This window comes from Hermetia illucens, chromosome 5 (genome assembly GCF_905115235.1).
Source record: "Hermetia illucens chromosome 5, iHerIll2.2.curated.20191125, whole genome shotgun sequence".
In the NCBI taxonomy this organism is placed as follows: domain Eukaryota; kingdom Metazoa; phylum Arthropoda; class Insecta; order Diptera; family Stratiomyidae; genus Hermetia; species Hermetia illucens.
The window spans coordinates 66,454,513-66,471,557 of NC_051853.1; the positions used below are offsets into that span (position 1 = coordinate 66,454,513).

General features: G+C 39.2%; 1 protein-coding gene across 1 annotated transcript in view; it reads left to right on the forward strand.

Moving 5' to 3' along the window:
• The window catches only part of LOC119658261 (cholecystokinin receptor type A), a 482,976-nt gene extending 467,327 nt beyond the window's left edge, over window positions 1-15,649 (forward strand). Inside the window, exon 5 of the mRNA XM_038065553.1 lies at window positions 15,239-15,649. Coding sequence (XP_037921481.1) covers window positions 15,239-15,587 — 349 coding nt within the window. The 3' untranslated portion in view covers window positions 15,588-15,649. The remainder of the gene's footprint in view (window positions 1-15,238) is intronic.
• The last annotated feature ends 1,396 nt before the right edge of the window (window positions 15,650-17,045 follow it).

Genomic DNA, 17,045 nt, shown 5'->3' on the forward strand with positions numbered 1-17,045 from the left:
GGAAGGAAAGGTTATAGGTTATACCAATGTGTGAGTTGCAAGCAGATGCCAACAACTGAACACAGGAAGCCCTTAGGTATACCATTAAATGGCCAGCATGTTATACGAAGAAAGAGACGGACTTCGATTTTGTAGTTGTCAGTGAGAATGCCAGAAGGTGTAAATTATGGTCTCTCTCAATATTCCACGGTTACTAGAGAGTATCGCAACATCAGTATAGTTTTAAAATGAACGGTTTACCTCATTAACCTAACTGCGACTATGCAGGACACGCAGGACATTAACTCTGTTAAATAAGTAAAAAGAAGTAGACGTATACCGACAACCGCCAGCATCTATAAGCGCTGAGAGAGACAAAGCTAAGCTAACAAAGGCAAAGGGAGTCTAGCAGCCGCTACTGGGAGCGCAGTTTGAGTATACGTCTATCACATTAGGAGCTTTAATAGAAATCGGTTTCATCAGTGGTATAGATTCATCGCTACTTTCATGAGCATTCTTGTTGAATGGATTGTTTTTCTTAAGGTTCCATGATAGTTTTTGAATAAAAAGGAAACAAGTAGATACACTTCTAGAACTAAGTCACTTTTACGTAGTGAAAGTTCTCCCTGGTTCAGTTTGGTTCAAGGTCTTCAGAATTATGTACTCATGCATCATCCTTACGAATCATTTACGCTAAAATTTGAACTCATAAAGTTTTTTGACTCAAGTCAAGTCAAGTTAAGGTACCCTTTTAATAAAGTTCAGTAAAACCTTTGTAACTTTCCAAAAAGATGACGTAAGCTTCATGAATGCACTGATTGCCCTGGATATAGAGAGACGGCTAATTCATCCTATATTATTTGCCATCATGAGGCGAGGCCAGGCATCGGACTTTTATTTTATTTCCGGCAGATGCCTAATGTTACCTAACAATATCTCTATATGTCAAGCAGTTAGGCCTGGACAATCCAAGTTGCTTTAAAAGAATAAAGGCGATTTGCTGTCGATGGCCGGAAAATCTGTCGAGGAGTCCTTGCAACATTGACTTTGTTCGCAGGATTGTGTACCTTTGTCAAGTTTAAACCAGACTGTGTGAGAGTACCAGGACTTCCAGGCAAGCCGTTCGGAATCTAGGTACAATACTTCTAGCTAACAATATTGTAGGAACTAAAACCACCCTCTGATGATCAAGCAATCCTTGCATTTACAGTTTCCAGGAATCACCTTACATACAGCATTATTCCTGTCCGTGTATTGCACTAAGGCCATAACAATGTAGCCAGAAATGATTTGGTCCAGCATCTCCAACCCAAAACCTGTACGGGAAATTACTCCCAGCTCTCTTTTTCATTATGGGCTGAATGGCACAAATAAATTCCTCCATCTCATCAGAACGCTTCCTAGCAGACAGCCATCTGTTCGACTAATGCATATCGGCAAATAGCCGCCTGAGGCACGCATTTCCTGTTCTTCGGCTTCGACGTCCATTCGATGATTCACTCCTGGTCCGACTTCGCTCCACTCAGAAAATTGGAAGATCCGTCCTTCGAACTAAGTGGAGTCAACCCGCAATATCCCTCACAAATAACCGCATACAAGGACCTCGCTTGTTATTTACTGTAAAAATAAGCGGGCGATTTGGCTGTGATTTTGCGCCACAATGTCAACCACGCCTCTGTTTCCGGTGTCAAGAGGAAGGTTCATCCCCTCCACGGTAGAATTTGTCTGTATCCGCAGTAGATGCCATTCAGTGCGCTTATTTTATTCTTTCTCGAAAAATGCGATTTTAGCAGCATTTTCACACGTAGCAGGAATTCGGACAGGAAAGCGACATTCCAATAATCAACTGGAGGTTGATTCCTTCCAGAATTCCTATGTACTTGTCTCGGTCATAGCTTGGATGTGTTATGTCCGGAATATGGCTCGTGATGACTTTTGAGGTGGGCTTACATTCGACATAGGCTGAACGAATCTACTATTCACAACGGTTTTATAAGGTGGTCATCAATACCAGCATACAACTTGATGTCATCTGGGTACATCAAGTATGTCAGCTCACAATTAGCACATAGGATTTATTTGATTCCAAAACCACGCCCTCCAGCGTCATTCAGTAGTCATGAAAGGGTGTTCAGGGCGATACAAAACCAATGAGTCCCCTTAGAAAATATCTCCCCGCAGACTGGATAACTAACAGCTATCGTTAATTATTAGATAATAATTGGTTATAATCTTAGTATCTCAAAATGTGAGTATTGGCCATTCCTAAGTTTCTAGCCTCAAATTTGTTGGCTACTTTAAATGGATGGTATGGGAAATCGAACACAAAGAACAAGCAAATAAGCGATCAAAATCCAAACCAATTTGTTTTTTCTGGACTGCAAAGCCCTAGAGATTATCGAATTGAAAATGTCGATGTAAGTACAATGAACAAATACGTAGGAAGCCATTGGCCGGAATAGATGTTTCGAATTTCATTTTTAACTCAATTTCTATAGGAAACCAATTGAGAAAACATAAACCCTCACATCCTACACATTGAAATCTGGCTTTCAAATCAATATGAACTGAAAACCTATTGTTTCACTAAATATTTCTCTTCAAATTTTGTGAAAATATGTTTTATTGATGTTACAAATGATGATATTGTTACCATGCTGGAAAATTCTATGTCGCCTTGAGCCTCTGGGACTGACTTGTTCTTGTTACTTCCATAAGGGATATATTTACGGAGTCACCTTGATAAGGGAGCCAGCAACGGACTGTAACATGGTAATCGTTGTAAAAGCAAATAATAATTCAAATAATATCAATAATTGAAGCCTGCAAACCTAAATGAAAAGAATCTTTAAACTCATGATATCATTGTAGAAATTTCATGCATGTGATACAAATTTCAGAATTTATGATATTCTATACGAGTACAAATCATGTAACGGTCTCATAGCAGGAAAGTTTCAAGGATTGAACAGAAGTATCTCAACAATTTCATTTCATATTCTGAGATGCCTTTCCTTGACTGTGGTTAAAAACGAAATTCGGCCCCGGAAGGAGCAAAAGCATGTAATTACTTCACAGAAGTACGAGTATCTTTTCTCAGCTTGCATACGAATCAGTTGTTGCCTTTCTGTATATGCAATTAATTGATGGAGTATGTTACTTGCAAGGTAAAGTTGATCCTTATACCTCAACTATATATTAGCCCCAGGAGAGAGAAAAGTCAGAAACTGAAAGGCGCTTACTATACTTCCAATTTCTCAAAAACAGAGTTCCTAGGGCAATACGTACTCTAGTCAGTTCGATTTGTGAATGGTGTAGCTGGAAGCGATATCAAAGATATGTTGAAAACAAATAAATTTTGCAGAAGATATTGGTTCTCATTCGTAAAATAGGAAACTTTACCAACTATTCTGCTCGATTTTCACAGGAGTTGTAGCAACTTTGTAGAAATCCTTCTGTTCTTCAACTGTTGCATTTGAAGGACTCCCTGAAGGATTCTTCTTAGAGGCAGTAGTTTGTGCCTTGATATCTTTCACAACGAAGGTGAAATAAATGTGGATACACTAACGTACGTAAGCTGTAGAACATACCGAAGGGCATACCTAAACTTATATTTTATGCATTATACTTGAAGTGAGATCACAAGCGACCCTTGTACTCACCTCAGTCCGTTCATTTACGAGTTCATAATTTCACTGAAGTTGAAAAGAGAAATTTTAATGAAAAAGTGCACAATCATCATATTCAGAATCGATTCGACGATGAACTAGAACATTTCATCAGCTGAAAGTATGTTAGTATGTATTCTTTATTTTGTCTCACAAGGAAGTAGTAGTTTTATTCTCTGACTATGCTAAATCCTACCTGATTTCTCTTGGTGACGGGTCCCGGGGCCATTCAACATCATTAACATTAATGACACGGAAAAATGGTATGGTATACAAATCACTGGACGTGGCAAGACGGGCACGGATCGCGTCGAGACTTGAGAATGGAGTTTTGACATATGGCCGGCGCCAGGGCGTAAGTGAATTAATCAGAGCCAAACAAATCCCTGTCTGAACGCTAAATATACAGTATGCAAAATTCGTATTGGAACACCTATGATTTTACAGAAAAATGGTTTATTCTACGAGAAAATTAAATGATTTTAGCACAATTATATTTCTAATTATTTGCATTTGAGTTAAGACACTTTTAACACATAAAAGTTTTTAAAATAACAAAACCGGTTTTTCATAATGGGGTATAGATCATTATTGTCGAAGCAAAATTCGTATTAGAACACTAATGGTGCGACACTGTACGCTTCCAGGAAATGCACAATTTGCACAGATTGTGATGTTTTAGTTAATGATCGGCTGTGTATCGAGTTAGAGAATAGTTTTAAGTATAAAAATTACATTTATTTTCCATAATTAGTTATACTATTCAAAATTTATCAAAATGGGTCGAAAGTCAACAGAGTTATCAAACGATGTTCGAAAATTAATCGTTAATTTGCATGAAAATGGGAAATCGCTCCGGGAAATAGCAACAATCGTTCAAAGAAGTCATACGACGGTTTACAACATAATCAAAATATACAAATCAAGCGGCAGGATCAATAAGAAATCGCATAATCCGAATCGAATGCTTCTGACTCGCAGACATCAGTCCTTTCTTCTTCGTCAAATTCGAAAGGATAATGCCGTAAGTGCTGTAAAGCTAGCTGCCCTCCTAGAGAAATATTGTGGAGTAAGTGTAACAGCTCAAACGATTCGAAATTACATTCGCCGGCTTCAATTTCGGAGCAACGTAAGTGCAAGAAAACCTTTTATAAATACAGTAAATCGGAAAAAGCGAATTACATTCGCAAAAAGGTATTTAAATAAAAACTTCCGATTTTGGAAAAATGTAATTTTTACCGACAAATGTAAATTTAATGTTAAGTCGTCGGATGGTCGCATACGAATTTGGCGTGAACGAAATACTCGCCTCCATCCGAGAAATCTGAGACCAACCTTTGAACATGGGTACCGCTCATTAATGGTTTGGGGTTGTTTCGCTGCATCCGGCGTTGGAGAGCTCCACTTTATCGAAGGAAATATGAATGCCGCGCAGTATATCGACATTTTAAAAAAAAAATCTGCATAAAAGTGCGAGAAACTTGGGCATTGAGGACCGCTACATATTTCAGCAAGACAATAACCCCAAGCATACCGCTTTAAATACTCGCTTGTGGTTATTGTACAATTGTAGAAAATATTTAAAAACCCCTCCTCAGAGCCCAGACATTAACCCTATTGAAAATTTGTGGTCAATTTTTAAACAGAGGTTAAGATATTATAGCATAAGAAACATCAGTGACCTTAAAACTGCATTACAGGAAGAATGGAAAAAAATTCCGAGAAACTTGACTGAAAAATTGGTGCAGTCGATGCCAAAACGACTAAGGGCTGTTATAAAGCAAAAAGGCTACCCAAATAAATATTAGATGTGTTTAAGAAAATGAATTTTTGTAATCCATTTTAGTGTTCCAATACGAATTTTGTTTTTGTTAAAGTATGAAATTATTATTATTTTTTTTTTGTTACCAAAATTTTTAGTTACTTTTATACAATTGAATAAATATTTTGCTTTAAAATCCAAAACACATTTTAATTTTTCAAAATTCGTGCGAATTTCGAAGATTTAAGCAAAAAACTGTTAAAAACCTATGTGTTCCAATACGAATTTTGCATACTGTAGGTACCTTCACTGCAAAAAGCCCTTCGGAAGAAACGCATTAATATTTGCGCTCTACAGGAGACTCGATGAAGCTGTGCACATAGAATGCAGACGCAGCAAGAATGGGTATAAGTTTCTTTATTTTGATAGTCCACGCACTGAGTATGGTGTGGACATAGACAGGGTCTCGCTGACTAAGCTCACTATTATATCTTCTACAACGCATCCGATCAACCCGGCGTCGAGAAAGTGCCTCCTGGCAACTACTTGACAAAAACACTTAAATTGTAATTGCTGTCTCGCGATTTAGACTACCGATAAGACAACATGAGAAACGCACTGGCTTATACTTTATTCACCTTGTTTTCATTTGACAGACAATAAATTTCACTCAACAAATCGTTTACTGGTCTTGGAAAATAGTTAATTTGGCCTGAAAAATCGCTATTTTCACATTAAAAAAATGTTAATTCCATTTGTTAACGCGTTGATTTCATATGTTAAGATAACAACTTCATTTGTAAGAGTGTTCATTTGATTTGTAAAAGCGTTAATTTGATATGCCCAAGCGTTAATTTTATTTGCAGGAGCACTCGTTTCAGTGGCATAATGGTGATTTCGTGTGGAAAGGGAAGACATGCACTCATGAAATTGCCGACACAAACTTTTTAGAATCGTAGTATGGAGCTAAAAACATGATCTACAAAACAGTCTATGCAACTCTCGGTTTCGTCAAGCCTGATGAACGATGCATAAACTAAGATACTACAATGGAATGAGGATGTGTAAATTAACGTCCGTGAAAAAAAATACCTCTATTTTTTTGCCAATAAAACACGGGCCAATTGACAAATATATGAAAAACTGGGCACTCGGTACGGCTTTCGACTTGTTAAACGCCAATACCATCACACACAGAATATCGAACAGTTCTTCTGGGTTAATGATAATACACTTTGCTTACCGATCGACGAGCCGTCACGGACAGAGAGCAGGATTATTTCGAACAGATTTCAACGGAATAATTTGCTCATCCTGCGACGCTACAAGCCCGGCGGATATATTGAGCCCTCTCAACTGTCATCGTCACAGAACTCGAAAAAACAATCAAAGAAATAGAATCGGAGAAAGCAACCGGGTCTGACTACATTGCAACTGAGCTAAGGAAGAACCGGCATCCAAGCCAGTCATTAATCGTGGAACACTACCTGATGGACAAAAAATCACAACCGTTTTAATATGCAAAAGGAAAGGAAATCCAACGAAATGTTGTTGCTTCATACCATAAAAATTTTTGAACGCATTCTTGTCATTGTTCAAATAGTCGTGAATCAAAGGTTTGTCAAGAACTGCGGAACAGCTGACGCAACACACGATGTTCCGTTATCCATGAAGAATTCCCAAGAGAAGGATCGACCTCTCTACATCGCATTTTTGGATCTAAGGAAAAGAGTTTGACGGTGTGCCACTCAATCTTACCTGGTATACTCTGCGGCAACACCTAGTGTCAGAGGAAGTCGTGTATTCGAAGTGTGCAAGTATATCAAAACCGCCTCATGGCTCCGGCATTGTTCCTCATTAAAGCACCCTCTTGCCACTCCTCTTTGTCCAGCGCTCTACACAATGCCCTATGCAGATGATGATTTCAAAACTGAATCTAAAACTAATCCAAAAATGAAATGATCGTCTCTTGCAAGACAGTCCCAGACTGAATCTGAATTTTTGACGGCCGGCCTTAAATGAACAGGCACTGCAACTGTTAATGGCAGCGAATCTCTGAGAACTGAATGATTTATGTAAATATCTGTATCAATACTGCCAAACAATGGTGAAGAGCGTTGTAAAAATGCTTAACGTCTCGGCGCAATTAGTATGAAATAGCGCTCAAATACTGGCGCCCTTTGTGATCGGCACATCAACGAACATTTTAAATTCATAATTCTAAGTACTAGTCAACTTCCAAAGATAATGACCGGCGGTTTCCAGTAATGGGGATATAGATGTTTCGTTGGACTGGTGGCGTGTATCTCTTCCGAAATGAGGACATCCGCAATGAGGTTGCACTGTTCATGTAAAAATTACGAGAAAGGTATCTTCAATAGCATGGACATGTACTGCGCACTAACGGCAATTGATAAGATTGGTCTGAACAGTGAAATCGATAGGAACCGACCAAAAGGGCGATCGAAACAACGGTGGCTGTATACACTATTAATTGGAGAGCCTCCTTTTTTCAGTCCAGATTAGGCGTATGACCGAGCAAAATGGCGCAATGAATCAAAAATGAACCGGACAAATACTAAAGGCGAAAGAGAAGTTATAGAAAATCATTTTATAGATCGTGATGCTACCAGGATTGTTGGTAGCACTTTCAAATCAATATTATCTTCGTTGGTTACGATTGCTAACAAAAGTAAAAGTCGAAAAAAGTGAAGCTATACTAAAACCTGTATTTCACGTTCAATATACAAGAATGTGTGAGAAGTTAAACATCCCATCAAATCAGACATTGTGTTCGAGAAAAATTTTAAGTATTCAACCAATGTTAGAAAGTGCTAATCAATGGGGTTAAAAAGAATTTGAAGTGTTGAAATGATGAAGAGATATTCTGAGTTGATTCTTGTCAACCGCCAAGGCAAAGGTATGCCTCACCTTGAAAATTGGAAAAAGTTCCCTTTGTCGGACCGCGTAAACTAGAGTACTATTCTGCAATTGAGCTTTTATGCCGCTAAACTAGCTAGATCGCTAACCTATCTGCAATGCCTTCAAAGCCACGAGTTTTCAAAAACTGTGAGTGTATCTTCAATAAGACTAAAAAAATAACTCAATCCTATAAAGAGGAGAAGGATATTACCTAATGGCCCCCAATGTGGGTTCATGAGAAACTTAGCCAATATAAATGCAGGACATAGCCTATTCTGATACTTGACTTCGTTCTTCCATTGCCAGATGGTGATGGCAAATGGTCTTTGGAAACTTACTACCAAATTTGGATAACGTGCACTTGTGTTCATCTTTTAAGCAATAAATATAACGATGGATAGGCTTCCTATCTTGTCCCTACCGGAAACAAATCTTAATGCATTCCCTTTCACTCACTGTTGACAGAATTTTTGAGCAAGTGAGAGTAACAAAAATAGGTTGATAACAAAGATGATTTTGCGAAATATTACATGATTGAGAATAATGTTCAGGTGCTCCTTCTACTTCTTCAGCTGCCCATCATAGTGCATAACAAGCCCACCATTAACGTGTAAACTTTCTTGTCTATCCATTGATACACCATAGCCATACTCCGAGAATACTGAGTGCAATGCACACACTCACCCTAAAAGTTTATGAAAAGCATGCACTCTCCCCCTACGATTCTCCGTCGTTACCTGAAGCCCATCCTACCATAATGGCATAGCATACCACGCAATATAATTGTCAGCCCCCTCTTGTTATCTCCAGTTACTAAGGATTTTTTATATTATTTGTTTGTAAATAAGTGTTGGATGTGGCCTCTTATGTATCAAACACATGGAAGATTTGAAAGCACACTGTCTTGGACACTATTTGCGGTGGGGGTTAACAGGCTCTTACGTGATGCAAATTGCCTGGTAGAACACCCAACTACTGGTGGAGTAATGAGTTACCACCGATCAGAAGAACGCCTCAGAGAGCGGTAAATAGAGTCGACAAGGTGCACATAAAATTATGATGGGATGCTTCAGACGCCGACCATTTCCACAGATTACGTATGATTCCCTCTTCGTAATCCATGGGATTTACCCGCGGTAAAATTGGGGCGCTGGGTTCTGGAAAGACATTCGAAGTGAAAACGGATCTTCCATTCATCACTGGGTCGTGTAGCGGTGGTAGATCATGTGGACTTACTGTGCATGATGCACAATGCTGAAGAGGTCTTGGAGCCAGACGATATGCCTGATAACGAAAAACCCCACACCACTGCTATTGTACGTTGACATTTGGAGGAAATGGATATACAGCCAACTCGAAGTCCAAACCCTGATCCGATCGAGCATTTTTGGGATGAATAAAAAAGAAGAATTCGGCGTAGAAATACTGCTCCAATGAACATACAGGAATTGAAGAAGCCATTAGAGAAGCATTGGGGTGATCTCTCAAGAATTCATCATCAAGTGGGACTCACTTATAATACCGTGACTACGTAGTCGTTATTGTGATGGAAGAACCTGAACCTGATCGCCAAACTTGGAGATCGCAAGCGTTTTAAAACTTCCAAAACGATGCTTAAACCTTTGGGCAGGTAGAAGAGATTACCGACGCATAGCTCCACGAACATTAAATTAGACAAAGACCTTCGAATTCACACCTAACTTGTCTTGCCTGGTTTGGTCTGAGGAACTTTGGAGTTTTCCATTGGTTTTGCGTCTGTTTAATATATAAGCCCAACTCTTATCATTATCATGACTTTAAACAATACATTCAGGTAACTTTGAATCTCGTTTTTCGAGTTCTCGTTCAAAATATATGGATTACTTTTTTGATGCCAGTTGGGAAGATGTCGAGAAAATGAAGTAGTATTAAAAATGTGTTACCAAGAGTTTAAACTCACAGCGCTCCTCTGAAACTTGGTAATTTTTTTTTCATTGTTTTGTGATGATGAAGGTGCCCAGAACGAACGTATGACAATAATAAGTGGAATACAACACTACATTCCAGCGACAATCTACAAATTGACGTATAATTAGTTGTTGTGAGAAGGCCTGTACTAACTGCAGCTTTGGCAGAACTCTCTATGGTCATACGGGCCTAAAAATGGTCCTTCTGCACTTTTTCGGTATATTTAAGTTCCGACTTAGATGACACCAGTTTATGCAGTTGACAGGACGGTATTATTTTTGCGATTCTTCGAAAAAAGCCATTCTATGAAAAAGAAGCTAAAATTAAACAAGACCGAACACCGGAAGCTGGACGCTTTGGATATAAAGGTTTAGTGTTCATCTTGTGTGAGAATGCATGTTTACCATTCGCACATAACCAAAACTTCAAAATATTCGAAAAAATCAAAATTTGACTGACGGTTTCGTCCAGGGCAGAGGCAACTCATCAGACGCTGCCTCACCTCTGCCCTGGGAGCAACGTGACCGAAAGTGCCAACAGGTGGAAGATCCTAAACAACAACCTAGTTCAAAATATTCCTTGATATATCTATATATCTAGATGTCTCATATTGCGATAAAATCACGTGAAATACACAATTTTGACTTTCTATAACTTTATTAATCATAGTTGGGCTTTTTTCAAACTTTTCAAAATTGTGTATTAAAGTATTAGGAGGGTAACATGTCGTACTTCTAGAATGATGATGGCTTTCAGGTAAATTTATAAAATATTGTAGTATGCAATTATTAACTTCATTGGAGTCGATATCGGAATAGGATATATTTTGAAGACAAGATTTTTATTTTTTGGGTTAGATAATTTCTGAGAACGTTACAATTTTTGAGGCAAACGCTTCACCAAGTATTAGTTCCAGAAAGCACCAATTGAGCCATTTATTTTGATACCCTACATGACTATATCCTGTGGAAAAAATATATACCACCCATTCGTATGTATGGAGAGCCCCTTTCAACTCAACAGAAAATGGTGCTTCTTGCTACTTGTAAAGGGATTTACAGTCCAAATGTTTTCACCAAACTTTGTGACAATAGGTTCAGCAGTTTCCCAATAAAGTGGATGTAATAGACAAACTGATAGACAGACAAGACCTGCTCTTCCAAAACGTGTTTCAAAATAAAAGTGAGGTTGGCATCATAACAAGCGAAGACTTCAACAACTGTTTTTGTATCAGAGACAGAAGCGACAAAGCGGCAATCTGGAAATGCGGAACCCTAGCAATCGAAATCACAAGCAATATCCTAGAAGACGGATTCACACGAGCTAAAATAGGCGGCATTCTCATATTCAATTGCTACGCTGCGTGAAGCATCACGCTAGATGAATTCGCATCAATGGTGGAAAAATTAGCTCCCGAAGCAAGTCTCCACAACCCAATCATAATAGTTGGCGATTTTAATGCTTACGCTGAACATTAGGGTCATTCAGGGAGCAAATGCAAGAGACCGAATTTTGTTAGAGATATTTTCACGTCCGAATGTCGCTCTGGTAAATACGGGCGGTGTCATTCCTTTCTGAGACGGGATATGGAATCGACGATAGAGCTTATTATCCATGGATCTCCAATGGCAGGTATATACGTATAGCAACCATTAGGCTAACCTCTTCCAGATGGAGCGCATAAGATATCTAGAAAACTTCAGTAGAGGGTTAGTCATCCGAAAGACTTGATAAACAAATATTTGAAGAAATACTATTGCAGATGGTGCCGACTAGGAACGCAGAAGGAAAGGTGGCGCATGCTGTTGAAGGATATAGAAAGCATATGATACTCCCATGTCACGCTGCCAGAAACGGGTGCCAAACTTCTCGTGGAATGCTGAAATTGAAGAACTGCAAGCAGCCATCCTCAGAAGTAAAACTGAACACTTCAAGAGGTTATGCAAGTAAGTGGACTGCGACCCATGAGGCAATCAAGAATAAACGCTCACTACCAATTACCAACCCTGACTTGCTGCGAGATATCATTAGTACTCTCTTGCCACAAGTTTCAAGTGAATCAAACTTACACATTGTTCAGATAGATCCCGTTGAAATTCCCGAGGTAACCACAGAGGAAGTCGTAGGAGCCGCGAAGGTTGTCGAAAATAAAGCAACAGGCTTAGACTGCATTTCGGATAAAGCTCTAGTAGTGGCCGTCAAAACAGTTCCAAAGTGGTTCGCCGAAACATTTGCGATTTGCTTCAAAGTAGGAGCCTAGGATAATCCTTCGTTTTACAGGCTTATATTTTTTTCTCCTGGCTTCGCAAATGACTATCTTCGCACAAGGAGATCGAGGTCCTCACAAACGATGCAATTTTCGAAATCAGATCTTGCCAAGAAGCTGGTCTGGCGCTTGCAAGCCATAAAACCGAGGGGCCCAAAAACTGAAATTCAAGTAACATCTCGAAAATTTAGCATCAAAAATATCTGAGGTTGCTACGTTGTTGGCAAAAATGCTACCGAATTTAGATGACTCTAGCCAAAGCCGTCAGCTCCTTATCTCAAGAACTATCAGCTACATCTTGCTCATGCAGCCCCAGTCTGGATATCGGCGTTAAAGGTAGAAGAAAATAATAATAATAATCGTTGGCACAACAATCCATATTGGATCAGGGCCTTAAAGTGTGTTAGATCACTTCATTCAAGACCGTAATGGTACACTACAGTACAGTAGGAGGCAATGTGGTCAGCATTGCGCTCGCCCGAGATTATTACTCATTCGCAGCTGAGTCGACTAGTATCCGACGTCAAATCATGATACCAATCCCACTGCCACCAGCGAGATTTGAACCGCGGCCTTCCGTATGACAACCCAGTGCTCTAACCACTGAGCTATTCGGACACTAGGTAAAGGTAGAAGAAAATAGGAGAAAAATCGTGACCCCATATCGATTGATTGCACTGCGAATGTCGTGCGCTTACCGTACAACATCAGACGAAGTGGGATGTGCAATACCAGGCATGGTTCCTATCAATAACTTGGTGAATAAGGGTCTACGCCTCTATGACCCAACATATGCAATCAGCCTCTGCCACAATGCATACGCCTCTATGACTCAACATATTGTCGGAAATTAGTAAGAAGGGAATCTTTTTTAAGCGACGAAAAGATGGGATGATAAACCTGAAGGGCGCTGGTCTCCCAGGATTATCCCAGACGACTCGAAATGGATAAAACGAAGCAACAGTGAAGTTAGCTACGACCTAACTCAATTGCTAAGCACACGGCAATTTTCGTGTATACCTTTGTCGCTTCGGGCGGGATGATTCCATCACATTATTTTTAACCGCCTAATGTTCGCCCCACACAAGGCGAATGTGGAAATTAACGCCGGGACACTGTTGTCACCCGAGAATATCGTGGACTACATGGAAGCCTCTGAAACAACGTGGCGGCGGAAAAATTAATTAAGGCGATCCACAATCCGCGGGGAAGGAGGAGTTTCGAAGGAAAGAAATAAATTACGGCACGAGTCACAATTCGTAGTTGATACTGCCCTGCAGCTTAGAGAAGGAGAAATAGGTGATTTTAATGAGTGAAAGTATCACACAACCATATAGTAGAAGCGACAGCAGGTTTTGAACCTTTCCACCTTCCTACAATATGAAAAATGACACACAAACAGACAGTTAAGCCCATGGTGTTTAACGTACGTACCTATCGTGGAGATTTAATCCTACGGTCCTCTTCAGACACGGATTGATTTTGTGACCACAATCAGAGCCCCGCTGAGACAAGCAACAACGGTACCAGTCTATACCAAATGCATGGCTTAGCATTTATACTGGTGGATGCAAGAATTACTTAAATCTCTACCGAACTAAGAAGTATGGCACCCGTGTTGAAACGCAACACCACGCCGAGGCCCGAAGGTCTCTTCTCGCTGGAGCACAACCACAACCACCATGAAACTCCCACTAGAGGGGCCAACCTCAAATAACCGAGGTGTACTCACATTCAACGCGAGTTCACCCGAAGTATGAGAGTCCAGGGGCTTTCCCAGTTCCCATGGTACCAGTATACCCCTGGTAAGGTTTCGTGACCAATTTGCCACTTCAGATGAGTCCCCGTGCAATTAATTAGGCCTTTGGAGCATTCGCCTACTGCATCACGGCCGGCAAACCAAAGTGAGTACAGCGTCTCCCGGTGCCTGAGCACCACACAAACAGACGGACAGAGAGACATTATATCGGTTCTAATAAAGTTTTGTAAATCTTAAAAAATAATATTTAAGCCAGTTTGTGGTATGCAACGCCCATGACGACAGTTGCGCACCCAAAACTTTCTTCCATACCTGAGTCTTCTGAATTTTCCCATCTTATGAGAAGATTATATTATTTCTACTGAATTAATTTGATACAATATCCAAAATAACATTTGAACATGTTACGGAATACTCAGTATCATAAATGTTTTCAAAAATATCTATTCCGGACGAAAATTGTAAACTTTCATTGATTCCAGTGTATTTAAAATTTCGAATTCTACTTAAAACGAAGTCTACCACTCGAGAAATATTGTCCTCGTTCTGGGCAATGAATTTTCAACGAATTAGAAAACACCACCAATTTGTTGATATCAAATCCCTAGATACCCCCCCCCCGCCCCTCTTTTGGCTACTTCTGGGAATCAACTTCTTTCGCAATTATGTTATCGGGTAAATATCTGAAATGGCGGGGAAGTGGGTCGAATATTTGTACAGTGCACAAACAACACAAACTTTTCTTCGAAATGAAATTTCAGTTCATCACTAAGTTAAAATCCTCAAGTAGAGAAGTCACCTCAGACGCTTCTCATGAATGTTCTAATTACCATCGTCCTCATCCCCTTCATTATATTCATCAGTTACCGTTTTAATTACAGAATAATGCATAGAAACGTCCTTACTTTAAATATATTTCTATTTTTCCCTTCCAGGTCGAATGTCACCAAAAATCTCCAAAATAAACAACGAGTAATTAAAATGCTGTTCGTCCTTGTGCTGGAATTTTTCATATGTTGGACTCCCCTCTACGTCATAAACACAATAGCCCTTTTCAGCCCGAGATTCGTATACCGAAATCTGGGCTACACTGCTATCAGCTATTTCCAACTTTTGGCTTACTCCTCGTCCTGCTGCAACCCTATCACTTATTGCTTCATGAACGCCAGCTTCCGAAAAGCGTTCCTGGACACGTTCAAAGGCTTGCGACGGCGAAAACGAATTCTGGCCAACACACAAATATGCGATGGAGACAGTTTGAAAATTGAATTGAATCGAAACTGAGGAGCAATTGCAACTTTGTTTATAATTCCATAAAAATGACCTTTTTCCCAGGATTAAGTGTGTAGTATGTACGGTAACTATAGATAAAATAAAGAAGCTTTCAGTTAAAGGTATTTGTATTGATTGTGTTTGGCAGGATTCAAAATTAAAGGATTGAATTCAATTGAAATTCGTTTGGCTGAAAGGACAATAGCAGAGAATCATCCACTAAACAAAAGGCAAAACTCCGAACTTCTGACAGTTCAAAGTTTCATCAAAACAAAAAGTTGTTATTAGATTTTAGTTTGTGTGTATGAATCTCGGTTCAACACCGTCATTTGATGATCAAGTTTAGAAAGAAATCTGAACACAACCATCAACAAAGTTTACAGAGATTTTGCCATTTTAAAGCCAGTGCTCCTTCATATTAGCGAGAAAGAAACAAGGAGAAAGCTAAAGGACATGGACATACATATTTTTTTTTACAAAATTTAGGAATATGGCTTGCCTTAACAAAATACATAGTAGTGACTGTCTACATCGACGTTTGTGGTTCGTGTAAACACGGTAAGTGCCCTTTTCCCGTAAAACAGATTAACTTGAAAATGGACGTTTTGTTTGAGGATAATCCTATCGAATTTGTAGATTCACGTTAAATTAAGCCGTTTTTTATTTGGACAAACAACGTAGCCACTCTCATGCTTTATACGGTGAGCACAGACTTGTAAATTCTTCGAACTTCAGCCTATTTAAAAGGACGTTGATTATGGAACTCAGCGACCTTATCCCAGGGACATTATTGACCTTTAAAAATGAATTCCAACAAGTCTCTTTGTAGTAAATTAAAAACAATTTGGATCTCTTTTGATTAAACTGAAATTAAAAGATATACATGTAGATAAAATCGGAAAAAGTTAAGGTCAAAAGGGTTGTCTTGATTTTGTTCATCGAACAAAAATTCAAATGAAAAAATCCAAAATGTCTGGCTGGGTGGGGTTTGAATAAGGAAAATTGACGAAGTATGCTTGCTCAACTGGCAAAAAGAATTTCAACCTTGATTTGTGGGGTAAATGAACTATCTCAATAAGTTATAAGCGATTAGATTTTCTTCACTTGAAGAAAATGGAAAAAAGAAAAACTATCCTTGCATTAGAGAGGATTTTCGTGGTAGTTCAACCATATTATCGCGTTTTCCATAGCGAGGCTTTAAAATTATATGCAGCTACTCCTGATAAGAGTATATTAAAGAATTACAGGCTATTGCAGCAATTGTACCTAGCCATTACCCCTCTCCTTTTATTTGTCAGTATTACAAATAAGAAAGGGTCTCCAAGGAACTCCCCTTTCCTTGTCCATATTTCTATATAAAATAAAATTTCACCGAGGGGGAAGGGTTACAGGATAGCAAGTGTCTCAGAGAGATTTACAGGTTTGGTACTGCAATCTTAAAAAAAAAGCTTGGGCAATGGTAGCTAATAG